Source organism: Cnephaeus nilssonii (genome assembly GCF_951640355.1).
Source record: "Cnephaeus nilssonii genome assembly, chromosome: 3".
In the NCBI taxonomy this organism is placed as follows: Eukaryota; Metazoa; Chordata; class Mammalia; order Chiroptera; family Vespertilionidae; genus Cnephaeus; species Cnephaeus nilssonii.
Window position 1 is genome coordinate 57,713,258 of NC_137074.1, and position 14,317 is coordinate 57,727,574.

At 43.7% G+C, this 14,317-nt stretch overlaps 1 protein-coding gene across 4 annotated transcripts in view; it reads left to right on the plus strand.

Moving 5' to 3' along the window:
* The window catches only part of GOLGB1 (golgin B1), an 89,808-nt gene extending 77,704 nt beyond the window's left edge, over positions 1-12,104 (plus strand). For all 4 annotated transcript variants that reach the window (XM_079766841.1, XM_079766843.1, XM_079766844.1 and 1 more), the window contains 7 exons: positions 1,344-1,506; positions 1,692-1,829; positions 5,032-5,175; positions 6,185-6,282; positions 6,732-6,866; positions 10,399-10,504; positions 10,791-12,104. In XM_079766841.1, coding sequence (XP_079622967.1) covers positions 1,344-1,506; positions 1,692-1,829; positions 5,032-5,175; positions 6,185-6,282; positions 6,732-6,866; positions 10,399-10,504; positions 10,791-10,925 — 919 coding nt within the window. In that variant the 3' untranslated portion in view covers positions 10,926-12,104. The remainder of the gene's footprint in view (positions 1-1,343; positions 1,507-1,691; positions 1,830-5,031; positions 5,176-6,184; positions 6,283-6,731; positions 6,867-10,398; positions 10,505-10,790) is intronic.
* Positions 12,105-14,317: the final 2,213 nt, after the last annotated feature.

Below are 14,317 nucleotides of genomic sequence, written 5' to 3' on the forward strand. Positions count from 1 at the left end.
TTTATTCAGATTCAGCAATTTCTATTGTTCTTAATTTCACTGATACCTTTCATCTGTCACCTCCATTTTGCTATTGAGTCCATTGAGTTTGCTTTTTATTTTGCATATGGTATTTTTCAGCTCTAAAATTCAGTTCTTCTTTATATGTTCTATTTCTTTGCTGATGCTTCCTTTATTTTTATTTGTTTCCAGTATATTAGTAATTGCTTGTTGAAATATTTCTATAATGGCTGCTTTAAAATCCTTGTCACGTAATTCCAACACTGTCATCTCACTATTGTAATCTGATGATTTCTTTTTTTTTTTTTTTTTTTTTTTTTGGTCAATCAAGTTGGGATTTCCCTGGTTCGCAGAATGTGACATCCTTGATTTTTTTTTTTTAAAGGAAACTGATGGATTTTAAAAAATATATATTTCTTTATTGATTTCAGAGAGGAAGGGAGAAAGAGAGATAGAAACATCAATGGTGAGAGAGAATCATTGATCGGCTGCCTCCTGCATGCCCCCCAACTGGGGATCGAGCCCGCAACCCAGTCATGTGCCCTTGGCCGGAATCGAACCCGGGACCCTTCAGTCCTCAGGCTGACGCTTTATCCACTGAGCCAAGCCGATTAGGGCAACATCCTTGATTCTTTTTATGATAAGTTCAATTTTGGAAATTATGACTTGAAGTCTTATTTAAGTCTGCTTTAGTGGACTTCCACTGATACCACACCAGCAGGGGAAGGGGAACATTGCCACTTTACTGCCAGATGGAGGGTGAAGGCCAGTGGGCTCCCCACTCAGCCTCTATTGATAGCTCTAGAGAGAACGGGTGCCCTGATATTGCCAGGAAGAGGTAGAAGTCTCGTCTCCGCACTTGTACTCCACTGACAGCACCATTAGTTGGAAGGGTTGCCTCATTACTGTTAGGTGAGAGTAGGAATCCGGGCTCCACACAAGGCCTCCATTGATTTCACTGTGGGGTGTGGAGAAGGTCACTTTCGTTACTGGGCAGTGTCGAAAGTCCAGGCTCCTCACTCAGTCTCCCCTGACACTGCAGAAAGCGGATTGGGGAGTGGCACATTGTTACCATTGGGTAGTGCCCGAAGTCCAAACTTTCCTCTTGGCCTCTTCTGATACTGCCCCTGCAGGGACAGGGAGGAGCACTTCATTACCTTTTCATGGGAGGAGATGGATGTCCAGGTCTCACTTGTTTTTTCCACTGACACTGCAGTAGGGGTGAGGTCAGTCAGAGAGAGGCACCTCTTTACCACTAGGTGATGGTGATAGTTCGGGGTACATATGGAATTATCTTTCTCTCACAAGTATATTTTTGCTGTGATTATTTCATGTTTTTCTAGGATGGAAAAGAATTCCTGGGAAACTCATGAGAGGAGAATGAAAGAGCAGTACCTTATGGCTATTTCAGATAAAGATCAGCAGATCAGTCATCTGCAAAATCTTATGAGGGAATTGAGATCTGCCTCCCAGACTGAGACCCTCAAAGTACAGTACCAAAGGCAGGTGAGTAATTCCAATGCAGATTGCTACTCAGAGGTAACCATTACCCAGGAAGCCTCAGCTTCATGCAAGCTAAGTGCCTGCTGGTCAGTATTCGGCAAGCCATTTCATGACTTCCTCTGGGCTGGACAGGGTTTCTGGAGGGAAGGAATTATGAACCAGCTTCATCACTGTTTGTATCCTGGCAGGCATCCCCAGAGACATCAGCTTCCCTAGATGGGCCACAAAACCTAGTTTATGAGACAGAACTTCTTAGGACTCAGCTCAATGACAGCTTAAAGGAAATTCACCAGAAGGAATTAAGAATTCAGCAACTGAACAGCAGGGTAAGTCTTTCCTGCTAGACTGGAATTCAGTTTCTTATTTCCATGACTGGAAGCATTAAGGTAAGTAGATGATGATTAAACCTAGGCTCCAGCTAAAGCATACCCTAGGGTACAGAAGTTTTACTTTTCTCAGAATAACTTGCATAAGGTGTTAGGATGAGGTTGGTCTGAGATAAATATAATGTACATAGAAAAGCAAGGTGCCTGCCTTATGTAGAAGGTACTTTTAAAATATTGTTAAATTCAACTAATTGACATGGAAGAGACTGATAACACTATATACTTTGGCATAGAAATATACATTTTAAAAATACTTTTGTTGAGCCCTAGCTGGTTTGGCTCAGTGGATAGAACATTGCCCCATGGACTGAAGGGTCCCGGGTTCAATTCCAGTGAAGGGCACGTACCTCCATTGCAGGCTCTATCCTGACCCAGGGCCTTGGGGAAGGCAACCAATCTGTGTGTCTTTCTCATATTGATGTTTCTCTCTCTTGTCTCTTCTCTCCCTTCCACTCTCTCTAAAAATCAATGGGAAAATAACCTCAGGTGAGGATTAACAAAACAAAAAAAACTTTTGTTGATCCAAATGAATTGGTAAAATTGCAGACCCTTTGTTGGAATTGTCTTGGAGTTTTTAGAGGGGCTCCAGAGAAGCTCCTACCCAGTCCCTCTACCAGTTAGTCAGTTATTTCCAGAAAGTTCTGACCTTCATAGCTCTGTAACACTTTTTCCCCCCATAAATTAGGCCCGCCTCAACCCTGTTATATTTGCTCTCCTGTGACTCTCTCTCTGGGCATTTATCTTTCTAGGACAATATTTTAAACTGTGGGGCTTGATGGGGGACCTGAGGCTGTGCCCCCTGCCTGGCACCAGGCCAGGGGACCTGAGGCTGCATCCCCCGCCCTACGGGGCTTGGGTGGGGACAGCCAGGTCTGGGTCTCACGCGATTTCGAGGCATGTGTGGGTGGATGGGGACTTGACTCTGGGTCCCATGGTGCACCCCAGACTCTGACAGGAGGGAGATTTCATGTACATTTTACTAATTTTCTTTCATCTCTGACACTTCTATTAGAGAGAAAGGGCAAATAGCAATATTAAATTATTTCCTCTAATTAATTCCCTTTTAATGTGCACGAATTTTGTGCACCGGACCACTTGTTGTAAATAATTAGACTTCTTCAGTTAGGGGGTTTGTACTCTTCTAGATATGTAATAGAAAAGAGTTTTAGGATTTTTTTCAACGCTGAGGGATTTTGTTTGTTTCTGTTTTGGAGTTTTTTGTTTTGTTTTGTTTTGTTTTGTTTTTTGGTATGGTTTGTCTCCTGTGTTACAAAAAAGTTACTCCTTGCCTCAGAACCCAGTAGTTGTCATTATACCAAGTTATCTCTGTCTTTAAATTAGTTTGTCCTTTCCTTTACTAACTGTCCCTTCTCCTAAGGAAAATCCATAACTTGTTTAACTTCCTTGCTGAACTCTCAGTTGGGATACCATCAGGTAGCAGATAGAGCTCTAGACTTGGAATCAAGAACATACTTGATACCTGGTCTGCCATCTACCAGCCACATGATGTTAGGCAAGTCACTGCTCATCTCTTTGTCATTTATATATGTCTCTCTCAAATAAGAGAATACTTTTGAAAGTGCTTTGTAAACTGAACATTGCTCTTCAAAGGTAAGGTTATTATGTTTTTCATTCTGGCTATGCAGATGTTTTTGTTATACCATGTAGATTTGTTCTAATTTTCCATATGCATCAAAAGTCCTTACCAGTCATCATGGTATCTCTAGAAAAGTATTATATTCTTTTATCTGAACATTGATTCAACTATTTTACTAAAAAATTAACCCAGAATACTTACCAAAAAAACAAAAAGGAGTACTCAGGAAAAGATTGAACACAAAGCTAGGCACACCAGTCTCCTTTCATGTGGTAGACAGTCCTACAGTGGGTACTTCGGAGAGACATCTCATATTAATGTATCTGGATGTTAATTATTACTAAACTTAAAACTTGACACCTACAAGTGAGGACTTAGAGTTCCAGGAGACCAAAGTCAAATCAATAAGTAGAAGCTCCAAAGAGAAAATTTTTTACTCAATATCCTATTTAATAAAAGGCTAATATGCAAATCAACCAAATGGTGGAACCACCGGTCACTATGATGTGCACTGACCAGCAGGGGGCAGACACTCAACGCAGGAGCTGCCCCCTGGTAGTCAGTGCACTCCCACAGGGGGAGCGCCGCTCAGCCAGAAGCCGGGCTCATGGCTGGTGAGTGCAGCGGCAGTGGCAGGAGCCTCTCCCACCTCCACAGCAGGATGTCCAACTGACCGACTTGGCCTGCTCCCACGGGGCCAAAGCCATCAGACGGACATCCCCCGAGGGTTCCAAGACTGTGAGAGGGCACAGGCCGGGCTGAGGGACCCTCCGCCCCCGAGTGCACGAATTTCATGCACCGGGCCTCTAGTTAAAAATAATTTTCTGTATTTGACATAGTGGAAAAGGGATTGGGCTGCTTTGTCAGGTAATGAGTGCCCCTGACACTGATGTGTTCAAGGACAGACTGAATAATTACCTGTCACTCATGTAGCAGAGAAGAGTCCTGCTTTGAGTGACTGAAATTTTTATACCTGTGAGAGTCTGTATTCCCAGTATAGTTTCTTACATGTATATCAGCATATTAAGATCTATTCTATTTCCCCCTCCTACCACATATTCTAATTTTTTATTCTATGTTCTTGGTAACTTGTAACTTTCTACGGCATTGAAAAATCTACCCAGAAAGATTATTGTATGAATTTTTTGATGACAGCTGTATCTCCAGCCATCTAGAACTCTAGGGGTTATAGTCATTTGTTAGTAACCTCATCTTGGACCCGAGCCACTGCCCTTCTCTTACGTACCTGGGACAGCCTCTCTTATTAGGTTGCTTGTGGTTTCTGCTTCCTGGTTCTTCAGTTAATATACTGGGCACCATAAACAAAGTTTCTTGCTACTTCCCCCAACTTTTTTCCCTTTATCAGTGAAAAAATTATGAGTTTTCTCACTTTGAAGGAACACACAGTGCTATTGTTGCTATTATTGAAATAAAGGCCTTGCACTAAAAAAAAATTAAATCATTTAAACTCAGGACAGCTAGCCTGAGTACTGTTTATAGTGAAACAGCCCTGTGGGATGGTGCTTATCCTGTCCTCTGTTTCAGTTTTCTCAACTACTCGAAGAGAAGAATACCCTTTCAATTCAGCTGTGCAATACCAGTCAGAGTCTTCGCGAGAACCAGCAGCACTACAGTGACCTTTTCAATCACTGCGCGGTCTTGGAGAAGCAGGTCCAAGAGCTGCAGGCGGTGAGTAAGGAGAAGTTGAGAGGCTGGGAAAAGTGTTATGAAACAGTGTCAATGAGAAAGTAAATGGGCAGCATTAACAAGGCTGCTGTGTGCAGGCTGAAGGTTAATTAGGTGTGATGGGAGAAAGAAGAAGGGAATTATTAAATGGGAATAAGTTGTAGGAAAAATTAAAGAAGGGATTAAAATGAAAAAGATGAGTGAGGTGGTGGGAGATAAATCAAAAAGGCGAGCAGAAAACAGTGATGATTGAGGCTTTTATAATTCTGAAACTAGGAAAGTTATTTTGCTTCAAGAAATAAGAAAGCTGTCGGGAGATTTGGACCTGAGGAGCAAAATAGGCAGAGCTGCCGGCCAGAGTGGCTCAGTGGTTGAGCATTGACCTGTGAACCAGAAGGTCACAGTTCGATTCCTGGTCAGGGCACATGCCCGGGTAACAGGTTTGATCCCCAGTGTGCGGTGTGCAGGCGGCAGCCAATCAATGATTCTCTTTCATCATTGATGTTTCTATCTCTCTCTTCCTTTCCCTTCCTCTCTGAAATCAATACAAATATATGTTTTTTAAAAATAGGCAGAGCTGTTGGGGGCAGTGGACAGCAGTTCATTGTTGAAGTTGGAGGAGATTGAAAATCATTATGGAGATAAATAGGGCATGGCAGGAGGAGAACAGGTTTTGGAGGGATTGTTGAGCAAGGGAAGGATCAGAGTAGCTTCTGGAAAATCCGTGAGTCTCCACTGAAAGAAAGCAGATTCAGTGTTAAACCTTTAAAGGTTAGAGGAGAGATTCAAGAATGGGAATCTGGAATAAAATTAATGAGAGTTTATGTAGGAGATTAATGTATTAGAGCTGAAGATTCTCACTTCTCAATCTGTACTTGAAGAGAATTGTAAACAGAGGTTTTCCTCTCCAACATTTCTTATTCTTTTTGATGTCAAGTGAGTTCTCCTTTTGCCCAACTACACTTTCTTAAGCACTTCCATCACTGAGTTGCTAAGCTTGTTCTTCTTCTAGGGGCCATCGAGTTTGGATGTTGCTCCAGGAGCTCCCCAGGAAAAGAACGGGGCTCACAGGAAGAGTGACCCTGAAGAGCTGAGGCAGCCACCTCTAAGGTAGGGAGGCAGCTCTCACCCCTGCAGCATGCATTACATACACAGAAACTGGACAGCCGTCTACATTGAACTGGAGTCCATTGTATGGATCTGATATATCGTCCTATCTTATTGGCCTCACAGAATTGATGTGAGGATTAAATAGTAATAACTCTAACTAACAAATTATGAAAAATTTGTAAAGCAAAAACAGTAGCACCATCACATACACACCCCCCACTAATTCTGTGGTATTCAAATGAAAGCTATTCAGTCAGTCCCTAAAATCTCTTAAGATATTATCTGCATCTTTATTTAATCGCTCTACATCTATGCTTTTAATGTCTTATTTGTGTTTGAACAAGCTTCTATAAATTTTTCTGCTTTCTAACCGGATAACTTGGAATCCCTTGCATCAGCAACTGGGTTCTGCATCTAGTGATGCTGTTGGTTTTCCTTTTGTCCTGAAGTTTTTCGGAAGCCCAAAAGCAGCTGAGCAACACTAAACAGGAGGTGAACGAATTGAGGAAGCTGCTGGAAGAAGAACGAGACCAAAAAGTGGCTGCTGAGACTGCCCTCTCCATGGCCGAGGAGCAGATCAGACGGTAAAGGGCTGAGGGAGACACCTGTTTCCACCTCTGGTCCTTTCTGATCACACTCGTGCACATCCCAGCGGCTGGACTTGGGAATAATTAGGATGTAATCCTCATCTCGAGGCGGGTGCTCAGGGACTTTAGGGTCATTGTAGTCATGCGAGAAGACTGTACTTTTGGAATCTAAGAGGCCTGCACTTTCCAAAGTAGTTGTTCTTAGAGAATAATAATATCATCTGCCATTTATTGACAGCTTATTTCGTGTGGGGTGAAATAAGGTATCTTTTATATCCTAACAATAACTAGATGAGGTAGGTGTAGCATTCTTTAGAGAGCCAGTGAAGTGGCATCCCCATTCCCTATCTGAGATCTGAATCAATTGAATTTTTTTTTACAAAGATTAAAACATATGGGAGATTAAGAGACCACTTTATAAAGCTGAAATAAAAGAATCTAGCTTTTGTTTGTTAGCAAATGCACTTCCTAACCCTGAAATTCTCCTCCCAGTCCCAGGCAGTGACATGCCGGGTAGACTTTCCTTGCAGAAGAACCCTCCCTTGTAGAAGTAGAACATTGCAGCACGCCGTGCTTCTTGTGGGAAGTTTGCGCCAAGTGATTTGCAAGGACAGCTGTGCATCCCCAGTTCCTTATTCCCAACTCACCAGTCAAGAGAGTAGAGTGGCTGCGCTTGAGAGAGTAGAGTGGCTGCGCTTATTTTGAGTGTCCCTTTCCATGGAAAGAAACATTAAAAGCAGACCCTTTATTATAAACAGGGGGTTAGGGGGAGCCACCTACATATATCGCCTCTTCCCTCAGTGGCATTTGTGATATTGATGGCTTGCAAAGTTTAGGTGGCAGAGGTGGCAGCCCCAGTGAGCAGGTCTTATTTGAGATACCTTTCTTTCCCATCCAGCATATTCACAGCTTCTTAATTTTCAAAACTCTTTTGGGCCTTGGTGTGCAACCTTGAGGGTGGGCTCTTGAGGGATACCACACAGCCATACTGTCTCTGCAGGGCATCTTCAGGCCTGTGTACCCATGGCTGTTTCTCTGCCACTGGTTATGGACTTGCTTAGATCTGTGAAACTCAGCCCTTTGGGGGAAATCTCTTCCTCATGTGTAATGAACTGGTCCCAAGCCAACTTGAAACTGCTTTGTTCAGGGTGACTCTCAAAGTCTGTGGACAAGCCACATTAACACAAGCTTAGCCCCTCCACAATTTCCTCTTTGGCCCTGATGTAGAATGGAAATTGAGGTAGCCAATCAAATACTTCTACCTAGGCCTGGTACTGTCAGTTTAACCTTAAAACTTCTTATGCGACTGTATTTGTGCGGAACTCAATGGACTTGCAATTTAAAAGCAGCCAGTACCGCCCTAACCGGTTTGGCTCAGTGGATAGAGCATCGGCCTGCGGACTCAAGGGTCCCTGGTTTGATTCCGGTCAAGGGCATGTACCTTGGTTGTGGGCACATACCCAGTAGGGGGTGTGCAGGAGGCAGCTGATCGATGTTTCTAACTCTCTATCCCTCTCCCTTCCTCTCTGTAAAAAAATCAAAAAAAATCTTTTAAAAAAATTAAATAGATAAATAAAAGCAGCCAGTACTGCCCTAGCTGGCTTGGCTCATTGGATAGAGCATTGGCCTGCGGACTGAAGGGTCCCAGGTTCGATTCCAGTCAAGGGCACATGTCTGGGTTGTGGGCTTGATCCCCAGTGGGGGGCGTGCAGGAGGCAGCCAATCAATGATTCTCTCTCATCATTGATGTTTCTATTTCTCCCTCTCTCTTCCTCTCTGAAATCAATAAAAAATATTTTCAAAAAAATAATAATAATAAAAGCAGCCAGTACTCTTTGGCTCACTAGTACCTACATGTCATCCTTCCTCAGCCCTGTCTATAGAAGTTGACAGACTGACTACATAGTACCATAGACAATGCTGTTCCAGATCAAGCCTGCCCCCAAAAAGTTTATCACATGGGGCAACAGACACTCAGCCTGGCTCTCAAGAGGAACAAGGCAGAATGGAGCAAGGCTGGGCTTTCCAGTTTTTCTTTCCAGACTCAAAAATCAGATTAAAGTATTCCTTGTCTCATGGAGGAAAGTGTGTGGCCTGCAAAGTGAAGCCAGGAGTAGCAGGCTGCTGGATACCCCTTCATATGGAGGAAAACCAAGAGTAAAGCGTTCCATTCTCCCCACCACAATGGAAACGTGTATCCCTATGGGCAAACGCTTGGTCAGATGTGCTGTTACCTGCAGCCCCTTTGATACAACTCTTGTTTGTGTGAAGAAATCATTGAGTGGGTAAAGACAGCTTCATTACATAGAGAAAGTCCAGTATTAAATAAATAAGCAAATCAGAAAAAAAAAGAACAGAAAGCAGTAAAGGCTGTCAGTTCAGTTCAATTCTTGGCCACTTTTGCTTATTAGCCTTTACTAAATGAGAAAAAAATAGTGAGTTTCTCTGAGTCAAGTGTGATGTAGTGGGGAAAAAAAAGAGCATGTTGTGATGGGGAAAAGGAGACATTTTGGGGGGGCTAGCAATCTGAATCTGTGTCAGTAACCTAATGCACATTCTTGTTATCCTATAGTCTAGTCTAGGCGTCCTCAAACTACGGTCCACGGGCCACATGTGGGTGTTTTTGCCGTTTTTTACTTCAAAATAATATATGTGCAGTGTGCATAGGAATTTGTTCATAGTTTTTTTTAAACTATAGTCCGGCCCTCCAACGGTCTGAGGGACAGTGAACTGGCCCCCCGTTTGAAAAGTTAGAGGACCCCTGGTCTAGTCACTGCCCCTTCTTTAATTATCTGGTCCTGCAAGACCTGTTTAAGTACTACCCCATTTTAGAGAGGCCATAAACCATGAACAATACACAACCCCCAGACGGAGTTATCAGCACTGGCGCTTGGCCAGGCCTTTAGGTGTGGTCTCACGGCCCCCATCCCAACACACGGGGCTTTTTGCAAAGCCCACAAAAGGAAGTCCCATCCTACATTTGGGACACAAAGAAACCAAAGGGTATAAAGGGAAAGCTTCCTCCATATTGGCTTGCTCAGGATTTGGAAAGATACAGTCTCCCCTGAGTCCTGTACTAGTACATGTGAAACATCTGAAAATAAATGGGTTTTTCCTGTGCCTCCGGTACTCTTGCGTATTTTTCGGTCGCCTGGTAAATTCTGTAACAGTTGTTCAGAGATGGGTGTGTGCTTTGAATTCTGCTCTACCTCTCACTGGCTGTGCCACCATGGACAAGTAATTTTACCTCTTCAAGCCTTACTTTGAAGGAAGTAACACCAGCCTCAAAACCTGAAGATTAAATGGATATAAAGCACCCAGTCCAGCATCTGACAGGCAGTAGGCAGTCAATTTCTGGTAGTTTATCACCTTTACTGTCTGCCTGGACATCCTTGCATGGGGACAGGGGTGTGAGAGCAGCCTTTGCTGCAAGTCCCTTGTGCTACATCACGTGGCAAGATGGCTGGGACGACTTCTGATCACCTCACTTGCTATGAACCAATGCCATGCTGCTTTTTTCCCAACACAGGCTGGAGCACAGCGAATGGGACTCTGCCCGGACTCCTATCATCGGCTCCTGTGGCACGCAGGAGCAGGCAGTGTTAATGGACCTCCCAGGCAGCAGCTGTCGAAGGGTAAGAAGGGAAGAAGGATAAAGAGGGAGTACTGTCCTATACTACAGGGCCGCTGTGTTGAGGCAGGGGATCAAGGAGAAGGAATGTGCGATTCCAGGCACTGAACACCTGATGGGGCTAAGACTGGAAGGATAGAGAAGGTTGGAGGAATCTGGTGGAATTTGCCTATTTGTTGACCTTCAGGAGACTTTCTCTCAGAATATCTCTTTTTTGCGGGGGTTGGGGAAGGAAAAGGGACATATCTCTACAGGGTAAAAACTCTCTGACTTTCTAATTTTTCTTTCAGTCACGGAGTGGTGCTGGATGGAAGCGGATCCTACGTTCGCTCTTTTATTCCCGGACCCGTGTGCCTCTGCTGGCTGCCATCTACTTTTTGATGGTTCATGTCCTACTCATTTTATGTTTCACGGGCCATTTATAAACTTAGTTCTCACCTTCTGGAACACTACTCTTGGAATTTGGAATTCCCTCACCTCTAATATCAAAACCATCAATTCCAGTGGAATAGTCATCTTCCCACTTATTACAGGTCCTCTCCCCAAGTCTCCACAGAAAGTGCCTGCAAAAACCGAAGTGGATGGAGCACAGGTCAGAGCAGCAAGGACCATTGAGTCTGCCTTTTTCTACTGCCTACGGCTAGGATATTTTTGCATATCTGAGGAGGCCCCACATTTGGTTGCTGGGCTTAACATTTTTTCAGATTCTGTCAGGCCTTGATCTCTTGTGAAAGATGCTGAGGAATGTTTTCCAGCCAGGAGGGTGGCTCCAATAAACCTAATAAGCTGACGTCCAGTATCATTCATCTCTCCTGCTTCAGGGGGAAGGTGGATCCGCCCTAACCAAGTTCTGGGGGACATTACCCCAGGGATATCTGACTAAGTCAGGTCTCCTGGGTGGGAGCTGACGGGTTTTAGCTGTTGGATCACAGGGAACATCTTCCCTGGCTGTTCAGACATCAGTGGAGTAAGACTTGTGGTCCTGAACTGTAACAATAGGATCCCGTTGCTGATGCCCTCTATCACATGTACCAAGGTACTGAGTGGCCCGTGCCTTTCCTTTCACTGAAAGGCAGGAAGAACTGATTATAGACGGGGATTCAGATGCTTCTCATTCTGTGTTACCCGGATATGCCTCAAATGTGGGCCCTACGACAGTACACTGGGAGCCAGTCCTAGGTGAGGCACAGGCTCTCAACCAGGGAGATCTGGCTGCTCTGGAGACCACTCCTACTTTGCTGTTGGTAACAGTTATTCTACTTTTTCAACTTCATATTCATCTGCCCTCTGTGGTAACAGAGCTAAGGAAAATGGAGGGAGAATATGGAGAAGACCGAATATTTAAATCTAGGCCTGAGAATGACAGCAGGATCAAATTTCCTTTGTGCCTCCTCCCCAACCCCTCAACACCTACCTGTTGATTATTTTCTCATTGTACACATGTCTTCCTGACTTGCTCTCACCACCCACAGAATAGAAAAAACTGGTGAACTGACTGATATCTGTTCTAATCATCTGTTCTGTAGTGACCATATCTTGGTCACCCCAACCAGGAACTTTCCTGAATAAATGTAAAATAATAAAATTATTTTCAGAATGAAAAACTGGTGGTGGTGTGTACATGTGTTTGCATGTTAAGGGGAAGAGATGTAGGAGGGGGTAGGCAGGAATGGATACAGGGGTAGAAAGCTCTACATATTTCAGGTTTCCTTCTCACTGACTAACATCAGTAATGGCTACATGTGTCCTTCCAGCTTAACCACTAGACTGCAGCAGGGTAATGAAGTAGAGTGAGGAAATGTCATCCAAACACTGAACCAAACAAGCTGGGCCTTAAGGCATGAGATTCATGCAGGTTTACACCTGGGCCTGGGAGAACTCTTACCTGTTGCATATAGAAAATATGAGGCCCCTAGGGGGTCCCTCTGGGTGGGAGTGGGAGAAGGAAAGTATAAGGCATAGCGGGATAGGCATTAGGTTTTTAAGCTGCTGCTTGAGAAAAGCTAACACTTTCTTAAGGTACAATCATTGAATCAAGTCAATCTGTCTTCAGAGCCCATGCTGTTTCTATGTGCAACAACTCACTGCCTCTCATTGAGAGTGGACTTGGGACATTAGCTAAGTAGAGTTGAGAATTTTTGGTGTCATCTCTAATTAAATTTTATAGTTTCTCCAAAAAAGTACCTGGCTGGTGTATCACAGCATCTGGTTGGATCATTCATATTTTCAATGCTGAACTACGATTCAGAATATCTACAACTTTACTCTTCCTTAAAATAACTTCAGTGCTGCCACAATAAGTAGGTCATGAAGTAAGAGAGTTCAATAAATAAAGCTCCCCCCAGGCATAGAATCCTTAGATTTGGAAGTGACTAAAGTCTTAACTTATTCCTAGTACAGAAATCCCCTCCTCTGTATCTTAGACTACTTTCATCCAGTCTCTGCTTGAAGCCAGTGGAGAGCTCATGATTGAGCAAATCAGGTCACAACTCCATCTCAGTCAAGGTTAAGAGAGGCTTGCCTGGCCGATGTGCTCAGTTGGTTAAGCATCGTTGTCCCATGAACCAGGAGGTTATGGTTCCATTCCCGTTCAGGGCACATTCCCGGGATACCCAGGTTGTGGGCTTGATCCCCAGAGGGGGGCATGTGGATGCTGCCAATCAATCTCATTGATGTTTCTATCTTTCCCTCTCTCTAAAATCAATAATAATGAAAAATATATATTTAAAAGAAAAGATTAAGAGAGGCTAGGTCAGATACAATGACAAAACCCCCTAATTTTCAGTAGCCAAATCAACAAAGGATTATTTTCTGGTCAAAGACTCTAAGTCCCTCACACAGTAGATGGAGTGTTGTCATTTTCAGGTGGGGACCCTGTCACTCCCCCACTGAGAATGGACCCACTCTGGAGGATTTGCAGGTGCTGGGCACTGGCGAAAAGGATGGCAAAGCTTACTCTGGTCTTAAAGTCTCCACCAGAAAGTGATGTATTTCATTACATTTCACTGGCCAAAACAAGTCACCTGAGCAAGTCTGATTTCAAGAAGGAAGGGAGGGCCCAGCCGGCATGGCTCATAGGTTGAGCGTCAACCTATGAACCAGGAGGTCACAGTTTGATTCCCGGTCAGGGCATATGCCTGGGTTGGGGGTTTGATCCCCAGTGTGGGACATGCAAGAAGCAATCAATAAATGACTCTCTTTCTCCTCATTGATGTTTCTATCTTTCAGTCCCTCTCCCTTCCTCTCTGAAATTAATAAAAAATATATATTTTAAACAAAGGGAGGGGCAGCCAATCTTGATGAACAGTAGTACAGAATGCCACAGATCTCTCATCATCTGGTACCACCTACTTCTTTCAGACTTCTTCCTACTGTGTGGAACCAAATCTCCCTACCCGTTAGCTCAGACTCCTCACTGTACCCTAAACAATCTGAATTTTTCTCCATGTATTTATTAACCTTCCCCTGTGACTTATTTCCTTCCATTATTCAGTTTATCACTATTTATTTGAACACCTACTACATGCAATGTGGGTAATGTGCTGTGGGTAATGTAACATTGAGTTTCTGTTTAAACCTTACCCTGCAAGATCCTTTTTCCCGTTAAGCCTTTCTTGACTACTTCAGCCAAAACCAAACGGTTTACATTCCTTTACCATAACACATGCAACTGCCCACCTATTTAAGACACAAATGCTGCTCTATACAGTGTTCTGTTATGTGTTTTCTGGTTGAATGTTTTGCTTCCCTGACCTGACTGGATATAAACTCAAGAGTAAGAGCATTTAAAAAAAAAAAAACTTCCCCGTGACCTCCA